This window comes from Sciurus vulgaris (genome assembly GCF_902686455.1).
Source record: "Sciurus vulgaris genome assembly, chromosome: 4".
NCBI classification, from domain to species: domain Eukaryota; kingdom Metazoa; phylum Chordata; class Mammalia; order Rodentia; family Sciuridae; genus Sciurus; species Sciurus vulgaris.
In genome coordinates this window covers 176,270,257-176,288,677 of record NC_136464.1, presented here as the reverse complement: position 1 = coordinate 176,288,677, position 18,421 = coordinate 176,270,257, and the positions used below count along the sequence as shown (strand labels likewise).

General features: G+C 40.2%; 1 protein-coding gene across 5 annotated transcripts in view; it reads right to left on the bottom strand.

The window, feature by feature from the left end:
* Positions 1-18,421, bottom strand: part of PCCA (propionyl-CoA carboxylase subunit alpha) — a 369,734-nt gene that overhangs the window by 264,424 nt on the left and 86,889 nt on the right. Inside the window, exon 1 of one of the 5 annotated variants that reach the window (XM_079138620.1) lies at positions 14,904-15,042. The exons of the other annotated variants lie outside the window; for them this stretch is intronic. Coding sequence (XP_078994746.1) covers positions 14,904-14,951 — 48 coding nt within the window. The 5' untranslated portion in view covers positions 14,952-15,042. Of the gene's footprint in view, positions 1-14,903; positions 15,043-18,421 lie in introns of those variants that run through there. 5 annotated transcript variants of the gene reach the window in all.

Sequence of the window (18,421 nt, the reverse complement as noted above, 5' to 3'; positions counted from 1 at the left end):
TTGCAGGGCTCTGGTATAGCCTACATTATAAAGCTTATTTCAAAAACTGAACAGAATACTACAACGGGAGAGAGCATGTTTTTACCTAATTGCCTAAATGAATGCTTAGAGTTCCTCACTGTGTTCTGAATCCACTATCCCCTTTGTGTGGTCAATTTCAATGACACAAGGAAGTCAAAGTGGCATAAAGATATAGTGGAATGAGATTAGTCTGTGGATGGGAAACATTTTTAAGATAAAGAAAGTTTAATAAAAGGAATATAATACTACTAACAACAATTACAATACTTCTTTATTTAGCAATACTTTCAAGGTCGTGTATTAGGGCTTACTTTACCCTAAATATCATTTTCTACAGATTAACATTTAAGACATCAGAGTCTAGTTTGTTTACATAGCTTTAAAGGCTTCAATTTATTCTAGAATTACATCTTCTGTATGACACTTCACACCTATGAAAAGGTGCCTTTTATATCATTTCTTCCTCAAAAATGAGAGGAGCCTTAAAAAACAATAAAACATAAATGATCATTTCTACTTAATATGTCAGTAAGGGGCTGGGGAGATAGCTCAGTTGGTAGAGTGTTTGCCTTGCAAGCACAAGGCCCTGGGTTCAAGCCCCAGCACCGTGGGGGGAAAAAAAAGTCAGTAAAATGAGGATCTGTGAGATGACATGAACTGCCCCCATCACCAAACTGGAAACAAGGCAGAGAAAAGACTAAGATTGAAACCAGTGTGATTCTGCCACTTTCTCTACCACCTCACCTACCTGGAGACAGGTACAGGTGGCCAGCACTTAGGTAACAAGTCCAAGGCTGATTACTGGGAAGAAAACAGACATCAGGTTGCTGGCCCTGCTGGGGAGGACGCACCTAGCACCCAGCATCCCTTCTCACTCAGCAGTGGGCTGCTTTGGAGAAACCTGGGTTTTGCATAGAGTTTACAATCTAGTAAAGCAAACAACATGCATACCCAACAATAAAAATCGCACCAGGGGAGAGGGCAGACAATGCACCAAAAGAGACAAAAATCAGGTACAGTGAATGGAGTCCAACAGGAGAGCTAAGGAAGGCCCCACAGAGGGCAGCCTTTGAGGGGGAAACAACCATGAGGGACTGAAAAGGGGCAGGGAACATGCAGGAAAGCAGCTCCCAGACTGACCTTAAAATGTTCTTTGATCATCAGAGAATGATGACAAGGCCACACTCGGTCGGCGCTCATCCACAAGGGTCTCTTCCCTTTTCCCTGAGTCCTGTTACAACCAAACCCCAGTTTTATACTGCTTCGGTGTCCGCTGAATGCTGGAAGTCATCACTCACTTATTCAGCAAATGGCTGCGGAGTACCTGCTAGTGTCAGGCGCTGTGCTAAATTTGGGGATCCCCTGGCAGAGATGCACCACAGCCCTCCCAAGTTCACAAAGTAACCAGGAAGACAAAGTAGAACAAGCAATAACATCACAATAAAGCACCCAGGGGCAGGGGGCGGCGGGGTGGATGCAGAAAACTCTGGGGAACTAGTCGTGGTAACTGGAATAACACAAGGGGGTGCAAACTTTGTGAGACAACTTAGCAGAGGTTACTGCAAAACACACACACACACACACACACACACACACACACACAGAGTTGCAATTTAACATGCTCAGATGGAAAGCCTCTGAGAAAGTCTGAAGGACCAGAAGAAGATCACTGGCCACAGGTGGTTCCATAGGAAGATGGAAATGAAGAGATCACTGGACCAGGTGAGGTGGGTCAGAAAAAATGCATAAGAAATATATCTGCAGAGGGAATTTGGTGCAGAGGTGAGAAAGCTCAGTGGTGCAGAGGGCATTCTTCGGCTGAGAATAATGCTTTTGCTTTCAAATGCCCCATTTTGACAAAACATTTACTATCCCTGACAAGGCTGACTCTGTTTTTATCATGTTACTTAATTACAAATAGACTTGAAAAGTCCTGTTAGATTTTGGGCTTCTATATTCCACACCAGAAGTTGAATACCGGAGATCGGTGTAACACATAAACAGTCACAAGGAGGAAAGCAAGGCCAGGAGAAGCAGGCCACTCGGCCCCACCCTCCTTACCAATGGGAAAACAGTGCTGGATCATAGAATGCACATTAGTCTGCAGACTTTTTCAACTATTGTAAGAGGAGCCTAGAATCTAGTTAAGACCTGTCAAGAAATCAAGGGCTGCACGTCACAAAATGAAACACTCTATCCTCCCCTCTCTGCTAACCAATAACAAAGCCTTCAAAGACAAATCAGCCCTTTTCCAACCTGGCTGTCCAGGTGAGCACAGTTTCAAATTAACAACATGTACATTGATTTTAAGCTTTTTGGTGAGAAGACAGTACAGAAATTATCTTGGGCTCAAAAGATAAAATTGGTCAGGCACAGTGGCTCACACATATAATCCCAGCAGCTCAGGAGGCTGAGGCAGGAGGCCTCAGCAACTCAGCAACTTAGGGAGGCCCTAAGTAACTCAGTGAGACTCTGTCTCTAAATAAAATATTTAAAAGGGCTGGGGATGTGGTTCAGTGGCAAAGCACCCGAGTTCAATCTCCGATACCAAAAAGATAAAATTGTATGAATTTAAAATAAAAACTATACAGTATTAGAAAACAATAAAAAGTTATAATCATTGTTGGCATATAAATAGTCAAAATATATCTTCAAATAATTGTTTTAAAACATACCCATTTGTAAATTTCTAAATAAAAACAGAAAAAGTTTCTTTAAAATAATTTAAATCTATGGCGACAACTCTGGATGATATCACAGGTCATCCTGAGACCACATATATTACTCCCACCTGTGGTCAGCTTCATGAAAATGAATAGGCTAAAAATAGCACTATTTTCTTGCCTCTGGCCTGAAAAACCTAGTGCTTCCCTCGTTTCATTTTGCTTTGGAGAATTCCTTCTTACCATGTTAATCTCATCCTGCAAAGTCATAATTCTTTCTTACAACACTTAATCTCTCCAATTTTTTCAAAGGACACAACACCTAATCCACAAACGCAAATTTCACAGGTATGCATTTATTAAACATCCACAGAATAGGTGTTTTTAAACTTGTTTATACACCAACTCTGCAACCATCAGCTGACAATCCTACACTAGAAGACCTATATTTAGGTTGGGGGACTAAATTCCTTGCTTCTTCTAGAGTGTAATTCAAATATTTTGGGAAAAACAGAAATTTTATAAACATAACCTAATACTAATGTTTACATAACCTACTAGATTTTACATGTTTTATCATTGTAATTTTCAATTATCTCAGAAAATTTTAAATTCCGAAAATAATTCCTCACAACAGTTCTGTGTTCATTATTCATATCTCAACTGGCATGTACTAAAGAGAATTAAAATCTAATATTTTTAAATATAATTACTTGGCTGTCTACATTTAAACTGCTGAAGGCATTCCCAGGTTTCTTCTACACTAACGCTATTTCATATTTTCCATTTCACTGTATACTCCCCATTCGTCAGCAGAAATAATTGTACCAAGTGTATTTCTTAATTCACGTAGTCTTATGGATGGTTTGCATATGAGCTAATGCAGGAATGTTCTGAGGTGAAGTGATTAGACTGTGACCTGTGACCTAATCAGTCCATGCATCTGAAAGGACTAGCCCGATGGTGGGTGTGGCTGGAAGAGGTGGGTCACTGGACGTGCCCCAAAGGGGAATCTTCCCTGCAGCTCCTCCCCTTTCTTTCTGCTTCTGGACCACGAGGAACAGAGCAGCTTCCCCCTGCCAGGCCCTTCTGCCACCATACTCTGACTCACCTTGAGACAAGAGCAATGGCATCAGATGGCCACGGACTACAGCTCTGAAACTGCAAGCTCAAAATAAACTTTTCCACCTTTTAGCTGTTCTTATAAGGTATTTCCATTACACCAACAAAAATATGACTAATACATATGGTCACTTCATATCTCTTTTTGGTGGTCATAACTAAATGTGTGCTTGTGGCAAAATGTTCATTAAACTAAATATATCTGTGCAAATAAATAGCTATTTCAAACATCATATCAGGACAAAATAGTCAGTTTATGTCCAATTAAGAGTTCTATTCTACCTGTGGTCTTCTCTGATGGACATTTTTACTAGTGGTTCAAATCATACCAAGCTATTTGATTGCCTGTTTCAGTGATGCACCATAGCTGAAAAAGAATCACAAAATGCTGACTCAAAGCTGAACTAGACAGAATGAGACTAACTGAAGAGAAAAATGAATAAGAATCAAAACTCACATAATATAGTGAAAAAGTTTTATACTTCTAAGCAGAAAACTAATAAACATTATTGAAAGAAATAAAAGGAAACTAAAATCAATGGAGATATACTCTGTTCTTGGATTGGAACACTCAGTAACATAATGATGTCATTTCTCTCCTAATTAATTTATAGTCTCAATGAAGTTCCAATCAAAATGTCAACAGGTTAGGCTGGGGTTGTGACTCAGTGGTGGGGTGCATGCCTAGCATGTGTGAGGCACCAGGTTCGATCCTCAACACTATATAAAAATAAACAAATTAAAAAAATATCAACAGGTTTTCTTCATTAAAGTTGATAAGTTGATTCTAAAATTTATTTTGGAACAAAATAGCCCATGAATTCCCAAAACATTCTGAAACAGAGAAAGAGACTTGCTATAAAGTCTTAGTAATTTTCTTTTCTTTTCTTTTTTGCAGTGCTGAGGATTGAACCCAAAGCCTTGTGCTGGCAAGGCAAGCAGGCAAGCACTCACCAACTGAGCTATATCCTCAGCCCTAGTCTTACTAAATTTGACAATGCAATAGTAAAATAGAGACAAACAGACCAATGGGATAGAGAGCACAAAAACAGACTCATTCATATACGGACATGTGGACTATTTTTTTAATATTTTTACTTGCAGATGGACGTAATACCTTTATTTTTATTTAGGGTTTTTATTTTTATGTGGTGCTGGGACACAAACCCAGTGCCTCTGTCACCAGTCACAACCCCAGCCCTGATTATTTTTAAAGCATTCTAGAATTGTGGGGGAAAAAGTGATCTTTTAAATAAGTGGTTCTTGGACAAATGAATATCCATACAGAAAAAGAATGAAACTTGATCCTTACCTGGAAGAAAAAAAAAAAAAACCTATCTACCTAGGTCCACCTAAATGTGAAAGCCAAAACAATACGACGTTTTAAAAGATAACATAGGAGGGTATCTTCATAAGCTTCGGGAAGGAAATGATATTTTAAACAGGACCTATAAAACCTAAAGAAAAAGTCCAATACATTTTATAACATTGAAAACGAGAAATTGTTCATGATAATGAGTGCGTGAAGGCCACAGGGCGGGGAAAGACATCTGTACCACGAAATCAACTAAGCAATTTCAGAATGTATGAGAAAAAGAGAAAAGTCAAGACCAGTTTTCCCTAGTGGAGCTTAAAAAAAAAGGGAAAAAATAAATAAATAAAAGGGCAGGAACTATTGGGAAAATGCCAAAAGAGACTCCACAGAGCCCGGCACGGTGCACAAAAAAGGACCCGGAATGTCGCTCAGTGACGAAGCGCTCCTGGGTTTGGTGCCCAGAACCAAAAAACAAAAACTATACTACTACCGTGCTGACCTTAGGGTCATGACACCCGGGCAGTAGGTGACAGGCAGCACTTCCCTTGGCTTTGTGCTTTACGCTCTGCTGTAGTTGTCTAGAGATTCATTCATTCATTCATTCATTCATTCATTCATTCATTCATTCATTCATTCTACCAGGGATTAAGCACTAAGCCACATCCCCAGCTCTTTTTTTAACATTTTATCTAGAGACAGGGTGTCACTGAGTTGTTTAGGGACTCACTAAGTTGGCTTTGAACTCGCAATCCTCCTACCTCAGTCTCCCAAGCCACTGGGATTCCAGGTATGCACCACTGCGCCCAGCTAGATTCCTAATTTCTTAACAGGTAACTCCACGTAACTGGTCCCCCAAATTATGCAACATGTCCCAGCTATTATATACACACCAGAATGGTTTGAGATTTTAAAAGATACCCACAATATCAACACTGGAAAAGGACAAGGAACAGTAAGCACTCTTGTGCCCTTGTGCACATTCCAGAAATGCTCCAATTCTGCTGCTACTTCTTGGCAAATATCCAACAGAGATGCACACCAGGAGACTGGTAAAGATGAGAATATGTTGATAGAAACACTGTTTATAACAGACAAACAGAAAACAACTCGATGTCCATCAATAGTGGACTAGATAAGCTAATTGTAGTATATCCCAAAAGAATATGGATGGATGGATGGATGGATGAATACTTGAATGAAGTCCACACACATAGTATTAAGGGAAAGAAGCAAAAAAAAAAAAAAAAAAAAAAAAAAAAAAAAAAAAAAGAAAGAAAGAAAGAAAAGAAAGAAAGCATATGACTCTATATAAAATTAAAAAAATAAGCAGCTGGGCACAGAGGCCCATGCCTGAAGTTCCATTCTGGGAGAGGCAGGAAGATTTCTGACCCCAGGAGTTCAAGACCAGTCTGACCAACACAGTGAGACCCCATCTCAAAAAAATAAATAGGCAAAACTAAACTACAGAGTTATAGGATGCATATTAAGGCTGCAAAATTGGAAAAAGAAAAAAGGAAATGATTCCCATAAAAGTCAGATAGTGGTTCCCGTGGGATGGGAGCAGGGAAAGAGGTTATTTTTAAGGAACAAGGGACTTCTGGGGTGCTGAAATTTGTCCCATTTCTTGGCCTAGGTAATGTGCAGGTGTTCACAATAATTTGTTAAGCTGTACACTTAGATTTTGTATATTTTTTCAGTGTGCATGTTCTATTTCACCTAGAGTTTCTAGGTAAATATTCTAAATAGATTTACGGTTAATAATGAAGAATTTGCTAACCATTAAGGCTAAGACGGAAAGGCCTGTATCAAGTATTCATAAAAAACAGCCTCTGGCCAAATCTAGCCACCTCCTGTGTTTATATAGTCTATGAGCTAAGAAAGTCTGACATTTTTACATAGTTGAAAAAAATCAAAAGGAGAGTAATATTTCATGCTAAAGTGGCACAAAATTCCAACTTTGGTGTCCATAAACAAAGTTTTATTAGAACATAGACATACACATGCCTTGACCCATAGCAAGGGCTGTTTCCACCTTACAACTGCAGAGCTGAGGTTTTAGAACAGAGTTGAATAGCCCACAATACCTAAAATATTTCTTATCTGGTCCTTTATAGGCAAAGCTTGCCAAACAGTGACCCATGTAATAAGAAGGCTTAAGATTCCAGTCATCTCAAGCTTGAGCAACAGCTGCATACCCAGTCCACAAGACACCTTAGGAGAGACTTGTTTTTACAAATGTTTGTCCTCATAAAGTAAATACATAGGAGCCAGAGTGTTCTAGGCACTGAGGAAACAATAAAGATCAAGAGAGATAAAAACCCTTGAGGTTGTGTAGATCATATTTCAGTGGGAGACAAAGCAACCAAAATACATATCCAGGAGCAAAAACTGTTATAGGGAAAAATAAATTAGGAAATTGGAATTCAGGATGTGAGGTGGTAAGAAGATGGTACCTTGCACTTTTAAATAGGGTGGCCAATATAAGTTCCCTTGAGAAAATGACACTGGATAGTGGCCTAAAGAAGATGTGGGGAGTGAGCAGGCACAGTGAACCACAAGTGCAGAAACCAGCAAGTGCAAGGGCCCTGAGGTGGTATGCCTGCCTGACCTCAAGGAAAAGCCAAGTTACAATGAAGAGGAGGAAACGAGCCTCACAGTCAGCTTTTACTCTGGTTGAAACAGGAAGCTGTTCCAGGCACCTTGTTGTCTGGTTTTCAGCAGAGACTTGCTGATACCAGATCTCTAGGTGGACAGATCATTCTGCTGGCACTTGGAGAATACCCTGGCGGGAGGTAAGGACAGAGACCAAAGAGAAAGCCAATGCCATGATGTGAGTGAAAGAGGCAACAGAAGTAAACAGTAGGACTAGTAGTAAGAAGGGGTCAGATTCTAGGATCATTGTGAAGGTGAAGCCAAGAAGGTTAGTTAAACGTGGCTTAGCAGAGTTAAATGTAGTCCATCGGCAAAAGGGATACCAAATTCCTTGTCATTTACTGAATTGAGGAAAATGGTAGGAAAAGCAAACCTCGTACACACTGATCCCATGAAGCATTTGCAATGCTTAAGAGTATTCCGGAAGTTGAAGGGTATGAACTAATTCAAGCCCAGCAGCCAGAGTCCTTTGCCATCTGGGTTTATGTGTGCATCATACATGAAAGTTCACGTTCACCCACTGCTCTGCAAAAGCAAGGGTTCCTTCTGCCTCACCCCCACCACTGCTCACGTGCCCACCCTCCTGGCGTCCTCTCCACCTTTGAGTGTCCGTTCTCCAACTCTGTCATCCCTCTACCTAACTGCACCCCGTCTCCAAGGACCAGTCTAAATGCCTCCTCCTGACAAAGCCTTTCTAGAAATGTCTCCCCATCAAAACAGATCCCGTTATCAGACTTCCTCATTCGGGCACCTATGACTCTCCTGAGTTAAACCATCTCATCTCCCGTAAACTTCCTCAGGGGAGGGAACCAGCTTCATTGTATTCGCCAGGATCTGCCACATCAAAAGATAAAGATACATCAAACAAATCAGTGAGTTCTAAGGGCTTTCCTGCTCAACAAGTTCATGATTCTCTTCTAGTTTGTGTTTTTGATAACTGATGATACCACAATTAAACTTAGCTTCACAAGAGCAAAGAATTTTATGACATGAATAATTTCCCAAGAAGGAAACCAACACCTATACAAATACAAACAGCTCTTCCTTACTAATCCCTTCCTCTCACATGGGCGCACGAGCACACACCCACCCACGCGCACACACACACCTTAAGTCTTACAATTTCTCTTCAGCTGTACCAACGTCCCCCCACCAGCAGACTCACAACACCTCCGTGCTATGCCCACCCTAGCCTGCTCCAGTGTAGGGGCCATGCTGTCCTGGAATTCTGTGGTATGAGAGACATTCTGTGGGAGAGTTAAACAGCTCACAACTTTCCTACACTGTCATTTACCTAAACAACAGAAGCCCCCTCTGCTGCAGTCCCTTTGGGTGACAGGAACCTGCTCCCTGAACACAGGACCATGGCAGAAGGCAGCTGAGCCAAACTAGACTGACGGGTCTCTTTGCTGGAAATGAGGGATGAGGGTGGACAGAAAGAGACTGCCCTCTTGTTGGGGTAACACAGAAGGTAAGGAGCGACAGAGCCAGCATGCGCCACAGACTGAGAGAGCCAAAGAGCAGAGTTCTGCTTGCCCAGCAACATCAGTAAAGGCAACTCCCTGTCCTGACATCGGTCCACAAAAAGGAGTAATAAGTTTTAGGCCTCAAGTTTCTAAAATTTCAAAATAAATATTAGTAACAGTATTCTTTCACTCCCCAAATTCAGTACAAGGTGACAGTTGTAAAAGGAATCAAAAATCCAATAACCACAAACACGTTTCCTGCAAAGGCAAGTTCTGTACCTTTGTTGTTTTTTAACTAAATTCCCCATTGTCTATCACAATGGGATAGGAAAACTGTTCCAATACATATCTGATAAATGAAATGCTGTTAACCAATTAAACATCTCTGCTTTCCTCTCAACACATAAGTACCAATACTTTTAGACAGAAATTCTAAAAATATACCTCCCACTTCCAGACTTTTCTGCCATTCTCTCAAAACTGCCTTATTCTGTATGTTGGCTTTGTCCTTATGCTAGCTAGACTCATGGCCACAATATGGCTGCTGGAAGCAACCAAGTCCTCTCATTCACAAAAGGAGGCAGGAGGGAGGAGGAGGATGAATGAGAGTACCTGGCTTCCAATGCCTCTCTCTCCCAAGTATGAGAAAGTTCCTTTTCCAGGAATGCCAAACAAGCTTCTCCAGTGTGTTTCCTTGGTCCAGACTGGCTTAATCCCCAAATCACTAACTGTCAGAGAAAATAAGGTGATCATGACTGGCTTCAACAAATCGCCTGTGGTGCAAAGAATGTTCGGAAAGCAAACTGTCTCCAGGAAGGTGGCAGAGTGAATGCGTGCATACATGAGCCCATATAAGTCTGGTCATATGCAAGTATTCCTTTAACTACAGAGAAGGTTAAAGAAGCAAATGAGGCCGGGTGTGGTGGTGCACATCTGTGATCCCGGTGACTCTGGAGGCTAAGGCCCGAGGATCACAAATTGGAGTCCAGGCCCAGCAACTCAGTGAAACCTTGTCTCAAAATTCAAAAAGATAAAAAGGGTTAGGGAAGTGATAAAGCACCCATAAACTCAATCCCCAGTGCTGCCCAAAAGAAAGCATATTAATAATTTACTGGGGGAAAGACACCAGAGGAGATGGAATTCAGAGCCGCTACCTTACACCAGAATACCAAAAGATCCCTCTGCTTCTACCCGCTACGTATTCTTAGGATTGAAGGGTTAAGGGTTCCTCTGAGTTGTCTTACTGGGGTGTTTTTAAAGATTGTAATCTAAGCTATTGTGGAAAGAAAAAGAAAATCTTGGATCTTGGTATTGACCCTGGTAGACAAGGATGAAGTTTACTGAAAAGTTGATGATTTGCAAAGTGTAAATCAGAAGACAGTTTTGTTTCCACAGAGAGATGGGATCCAGACCCTGAGAACAGTAAACACGAAGTTAAGAAGTGCACACACAGAGGCGGGTGCACATGAGAGTGCAATTACTTCTAGGGCACTGCTTCTTACCATGTTTTGTCAATAGCTAGAATTTTTTCTGCTGCTACATCATAATGGCTTGTCATCACATAAGCCTTCAGTCTGACAGGCACTGTTGTTGTAGTAACAGCAGTATATCATGTTGGGCTGGGGCTGTAGTTCAGTGGTAGAGCACTTGCCTAGCATGCCTGTGAGGCTGGGTTCAATTCCCAGCATGTCCCCAGCCCCAAAAGAGAATGTTACATCATGTCACTACATGCTTGAAACTCCCCCAGCAGCTCCTGGTGCACTTGGCCTGAAATCCCAACTTCTTACAGCAGCATCCACTGACCTGCTGCGAGCACCTCCCTTCCAGCCTCACTTCCGCCACATGCTCCCTCGCATGGCTTCTCCCACCACACCAGCTCCTTGCACACTGCCCTCATTCCTGACGAGGATCATTCCCACCTGCTAGTCACTCTGCCTGTCTCTGCAAGTGCTGGCTGCTCCCTCTTGTCTTTCAGCTGTTAGTTCAAATGTCACAGCCTCTCTACACTGCCACCACTGCCACCCACAAGGACCCCCTACAGAGGACTGCCTTGGGTCCAGTGCTAATCCCTGATCCAATCAATTGTCAATGGAGTAACAGGATCCCACAATGAAGAAAGCATGGTCAAGAAAGCACGCTAAGAGGCAAATACGAGCAAGAATATAAGCAGCAAGTCAAGTATTCCTGACCAGATGCTCTGAAAACACAGAAAAGAGTAACAAGCCCGCCTCACTTCCCTACAAGGTCAGGAGAGCAGTCGGAGCCCCCAAAGTAACAGGCTTTTTGTCCAATTCAAGTGCTAGCTGTAGGTTTCCGTCTTCTTTCTAGAGCCCCCAAAGTAACAGGCTTTTTGTCCAATTCAAGTGCTAGCTGTAGGTTTCCGTCTTCTTTCTAGTAAAATGCAGGTGTCATCTGTTTTCTTATGCCTTAAGGACACAGCAAGCATGAGACTGACATGAAAGTCACTTTGAGCTTTTAAGAGAATACACATTTGAGTCATCATTATATTTACTTATAAGGTCAAAGTGTCTTGCCAGAGCAAAAATGATTGTGATTTGGTACTTCAATGTGTAAATTTTTTTTTTAATTTTGTATAGTTGTAGATGGACAGCATGCCTTTATTTTATTTTCATTTTTTTATGTGGTGCTAAGGATCAAACCCAGTGCCTCACACATGCTAGCCAAGTGCTCTGTCATTGAGCTACAGCCCTAGCCCCTCAAGGTATAAATATTTAACTTTATTATTATTCCATAAAATTCAAGATAAAAAATCCTTAGCATCAAAAACAAATTTTAAATTAACAAGAAAAAAGCAGCTATCTGGTATCTAAATCTTTTTTAAAATAAACAGGCAATAAAACAACATTCAAAGGAAAAATGTATCAGAGAAGATGGTAATTCTGTATCCAAAACAAAACAAAAAAACCACCTCAGCATTTGCCATAGAAATAGCTACCCCCATTCTTCCAAATTTGGTACTTCTTAGAAGATTTTGTGTTAGCAATTGAAGCCAGAGCTGAAGCATAACTATAGAAGTTCACTCTCAAAATTCTTAAAAACCCATTTGGGGCTTGTCAGTGGGGGGTAAATTAAAGCCGTATGTATTGAGAAGCAAATAATTTGAAAAATGTACAGGGGCAATGAACCCTGAAGTTATCAGGCATCAAAATGACTATGAAAGTGTTTTGTATAGTTTAGCTAAGAGACCAAATTTTCTATCTTGCAATTATTTTCTAAAAATGTATAAAAACTCCTAAAGTTACCCTTTATGTTAAAGCTACAACTTATCAATTGTATGTAGGACTATTAGCTCATTTGCCTGAGCACCTCTTCTAATTTTTAAGCTTAAAAAAAATAAATTATACAACCATATAGGACAGATTTCTTGAATCAAATTAACAACCCAATGATTTTCTGGTAGCAAAAATGTATTGCTACATAACACATTTATCAGGTGCTCCTAAGCAGATGGGAAGAAAGAAAACCTGAATTAAAATGAAGTCTGGCAATACTGAGAAATCCATCTGAGAAATACTACTACAAACCATAACCACTTGGAAAAACAGAATTGTACCTCAAACACACAAAACATTTGACTAAGAAAAAGAGAAACTCCGCTTTCATATAAACCATCAGCAGAGATCTTTATGTCTCCTTCACAAGTGAACTTTCAAAATCTTGCTATAAAGTGACCACTTGGTGCCATGATCTCATTTTCAGTAACTACGACATTAAAATGTGATCTGTGCAATGGCAATATTTTCTTTGGTCATTCATGGTTCTGAGAAGGTCGGCAGTCTTCATTTTTGGACACGCTCTACCTGAAGGAAATAATGTCTTCATCCTTATGCTTCATATCTTAAATGTTTTATAAATGGTAAAAACAGATATAATCAAGTTTCTTTTCCAACAAGGGGTCACAAAAGGCTTCCTTTGCCAAGAGTCAGATACTCCCATCTCAACACAGGAAGAAAGTATATGTGAGAATATGACTTAAAGCTCACTTCAGGTTCCCCTACCCCAACCTTTATTACTAAAAAGAATTTAATATATTTGCTAGATAAATAATGAACTTGAGAAACAGGAGAATTCTACATTGCCTTACGTGACATAAGTCTACCAGACCAAGTATCACTAAGGCCGGCTTAATACCCAACTACACAAGAGGCGAGCTATAATGGGCTAAAGTCTACAAAATTAACAAACGAACACTATTCTGACACTAGAGAGCTGGCAGCGATTATTTAAGTGTTAGCCTTCTCAAGCCATTATCAGGACTCTGGAAGATTAATCAACTTTTTAACACTTCCCATCTGTACAACCGCTCAAGGTAGTGCTTACTGTCACTTGACAAGTTGCTTAGCATTGCAAAATTTGATAATTCATGTCTTACTGAATTTTTACTGACTTGGAAGAAAATAAAACACCAATTAAAAGCAGATGTCACCTTTAATGCTAACTGGCTGAGAAACTTTTAAATTTTTTTTTTTTTTTTTTTTACTCAATGCAGAGATAGAATGCATGCAGATGACAGTTTGGACAGTTAAATATTCAGAGTCACTGATATTCCTCACAACTTTGCAAGTGATTTTCCAGAACTCAATTCCGTGGGGCTTTTCTCTGGCAAGCATCCAGAAAGAACAGTTTCAAGTAGTCATCTAGAAGTCAAATTTACTGTTACATTTTACAGAGGCCCATAAAACCCGATCAGAACCCTGAGCAGAACATTATTAAACTAATATTCTGCAGATCTGCATTTTCATCTTCACACACAAAAATTTTCCAAACACCACATTGCTTATTACACTTCCATTAAAAACCCTACCTGATAAAAAAAAAAATACGTATATATATATACTTATTAAACTGTGCTTAGCATGACTTTATAATTATCGACATCATCTAACTGAATTTATCATAAAACAATAATAATCTGACTTGAATACAGGTATTTCTCCATACTGTGAGTCATAAATTCATTCATTTTGGATTCTTGAGGCAGGTGGTACAGTGGATTAAATCGAGGGGGACACTCTGACACTGAGCTACATCCCCCACCCTTTTTATTTTGAGACTGAGTCTCACTAAATTGCTGAGCCTGGCCTCCAATTTGTGATCCTCCTGCCTCAGCTTCCCAAGTAGCTGGGACTACAGGTTTGCGCCACCATTTCTGGCTTCATTTTGGATGCTAATCATGAATTCTGAAGGAAAAAAAAAAAAAGTCTTAAATTGAATGTTTTGGCTAGCACCACAAAAACAAATAGATACAGAGAGTCCTAGCCCTGAGTCCGGCAAACTGACTGGAGCCCCCACCGTTCCCTGTACTGACCTATTCAAGCCTTGTAAAGTCACACAAGCTGGTACCAATCAGCAAAGGGGGAAAATGAATCCCAGAAGGCATTACTATAAAGATCCCAATCACAATCATCTGATCCCTGGAAGATCCAAGGCCTATCAAGCCCTTTGCTCAGAAAGACTCACTGCCTAACAATCAGACTTGGCTCAACAGCTGGAAGGGGAAAGGAAACAGTGGATGCTGTATTGTTCACTTCCTGTGTCTAATACAGACTTTTCACTTTAACAGAAAGCCTGCTTTGCAAAAGAATCTGGGAAGGATGAAACAGAAAGCCAGTCACAAAAAGAGGATTTAAGGGGAGAGCCTACCTGGGCAACTTTTGTGGGCCCCATCTTTGCATTTTTCTCCTGCTTCATGCATTGCTAATCAGAGATCCACTGGAAGCTTCAGAACCAATTGAAAGGCCTAGCAGGGTATTTGGCTTTCGATTCTTCTACTCTGTTTATTCCCAATATATATTCATCAGGCTTAGAAGCACTCTGGAACAAGGGCAGCCTCTCTGCAATGAAATGTAAATTACTGACATGTGCTGAAACCTGGACTTGCCACCACTAATGAGCACATTAAAGGAAAAATGCTCACTAGATGCCTGCAATCTTTTTACTTAACCCCCGTGCATGGGAAGCCACGATTCCACATCAATTAAAGCTAGCTGCAAAACAGTAACAAAGCAACGCTGTCACCACCCTTCATATCTCATAGATGGAAAGCTAAGACACACATGAAATTTTTACACTTAATTTACTAAAAATACTGTGCAAAATACTACTGCACACATGGTCAGTTTCGGTTAAGATTTGTGAAACTTGTCTAAAAGTTGCTGTTACTTCACTTTCCTAAGAGTACAAATAGACCTTTGGCTGGTGGGGTGGGGAATCAACAAGTTACTCGTCTATTGGTTTATTCATTAATTCAGTCAACAAACTCTGGACTTACTGAAACACCCACCAGAAACATGGCAGAGTTCTGAAAAGTTTAGAAATTTGTTTTTAAAAATTATATAAACCAATAATTTAGATATTAAATTAAACAACATATCTCAGATAAGCAGGGGCTCGTTTAATGGAGCACATAAAGTTAGATGATGATATTTTTACCAAAATCTGCAACTTACAGTGGAAAAATTTTAAATGAAATATAAACAGACATCTAATATTGTTTAATAATTTTCAGAATAATAAATTTTAATGAAAATTTCCAAATAAATGTAGCAAGAGAATGGATAAAGATACCATTAATATGAGGAAGCATAATATTAACACATCGTTACCTTTCTCTGATAACCTAAAAATCATACTAGATTTCTGAGTTTTTTATTTTTTGTTTTTTGGGTTTTTTTTTTCTCCAGAACTGGGGATTAAGCCCAGGTTTGCCCTACCACTGAGCCACATCCACAGCCCGCACTCCCGCCTCCCCGCATTTTTTTTAAAGCAGGTCTTGCTAAATTGCTGAGGCTGGCCTTGAACTTGCCATCTTCCTGCCTCAGCCTTCTGAGTAGCTGGGAATTACAAGCATGCGCCACCATGTTTAGCACCTGCTGAATTCTTAGAGGGTAAACACAACCAATACTGTTACAGGGATTCACTTGATGCTTTGACTATATCTCTTGTCACTTTGAAACTTACATGTTTTTTTTTTTTACAAACCTTCTCCTTGACCTTCTTCCTGATCTTTTCCCTTCTCCTCCATGACCTTCTTTCTGATCTCTCTTCCCTAATCTAGTTTTCTCTGAATCACCTCTTAAAAACCCCCTGTTCCCCATGATGGGCAGAATCACAGCCTCTGGGACAGGAATCCCCTGTGTTTCTCCTTTGCTAGCAGAGCAATAAACCTTCTACTTCCTTCTTCTCAAAACCATGGCCTCGTTATTAGATTGGCACGTGGGACAAGGACCGAGCTTTCAGCAACAATACTGCTCAAGAAAACATTAAAGCCCAAATTATTTTCTTCTTTGGGTTTCTGGTTTCCTGATCACCTACTAGGTTGTAATTAAGAAAATCATATTTTATCACTATATATTATTTCATCATATATAAAGATAATGACACCATTATGTATTTCTGCAGATTTTTAAAGCACATGTAAACACATTTCTCAAAAAGTCAACAATTCCCCAAATGAGAAAATTATTACTTCACTGGGAAGCCCAGTCCTAACCCTTCCTCTTTCTTATTTGGATGTATGCTCGCCTAACATAAGTTCAGGGATCTGGGCTTTCATTTACCCTGAAGAAAATGTAAACCTATCTAGGCAATTCCTTAGGAAGACAAAAACACTTGTCTATTTTTTCTAGAATACGCATGTGTGTTACCGCTTACTTTTTGGCACAGAAAACTATTTTATCACCTATCTCATTTCTTGATGTCTTTCAATATCTGCAGCTTATTATCCCTTATTTCAAATCCCTACCAAACACTGTTACATCCCATCACTACACCTCTGCAACACATTCCCTACACCTACATTCCCTACACCCCATCACTAAAACCACCCTGGCTGAGGCATCTAAAAGGCAAGTTCTCCAGCATGTGCAGTCTTGGTGCTCCTAGGGTGACCGCCCACACCCTGGCAGACCACATTCTCCTTCTTCTACATGCTTGTCCTCTTATCTCTTCTGATTCCTTCTTTTGGAAGCAAAGTGGCCCTTTCACAGACAGTTCTTTATGTGGTCCCTGTGGGACGCTGGATTGCCCTGCAAGCTAGAGACAGCAAGAGGCTGATCCAGTTTTACAGAGAAAAGGAAATGCAGGTGAGAGACGGAGACTGAAGGCATTTTAAGGTTTGGTTTGTTTTACCCTCAGCAAGTGATTCAATCTCTTCTTCAGAGAAAGTACCTTCTAGTATCTAGGAGCATGAGTCATGATTTGTCACTGATAACCAGAAGGTGACCTTGTTAACCTTCTGATGCTCCACCTGCCGTGGGAAGACAACAAGGCAACATCCCCACCAGGGCAGTGGTGAAGAGCAAAGGAGCTGGTGCTGATGAGTGTCTGGAACAGCTCCTGGAACAGTATTCATCTGAGTTAGCAACTGGACGACGGTACAAGTCTCCTCCATTACTGTCATGGCCACAAGCAACTTCATTTCGCTTATACTATGGTTTTATAGAAATCTGTTATTACCTTTTTGTTTTTCTCTACAATTCACTTTTAAAGCTGCTACTGCATATAACACAGTATGATAAAGGAAAGCCAGCAGGAGTGATAATAAAAACCCGTCCTTATGTAGTGACAAATATAGGCCCAAATTAAAGCTCATAAAGACTGCAAAAACAAACTTACCACTGCAAACAAGAATAGTTTATACAAAAATCGAACACGTCGGGGTTTTTTTCATGCAAAAGGAATGGATTTAATAGAAAATGCAGACCCCAATCAACATTTAAGTTTTTAAAATACCTTTTAAGTTAGTTTGAGGTGAACAGCAGAGACTGGAAAAGTTTGTCTCACGTTTGGAAGTGTATTACATTAAAAGATGAATAATTATCAATTAGTAAATAACTCATAAAGCAAGAGGAATTCAAATAAGCAAGTCAAGGTCCTCAAAAATAATGAAAATAAGGCCCAAAAAGAATGTGAAAGTGTGCTGGGAAAGAACAGAGGAGGCTTGGTCTGCCTGCCTAGAATGCTCTTCCCCACGGATCTCAGACAGGGTATCCCTCATTATCGGATATGAAAAGGTCACTCGGTCACCTTCCAGCACGCTGTGTACCCAACTTTTGGGGCTTCTAACACTTTGTAGTTGTAAAACTTGAAAATCTCAGAGTTCGGGCTCATGTTTGTCATGCGTGTCATATCTACCAATATTTACCATATTAAAATTTAAA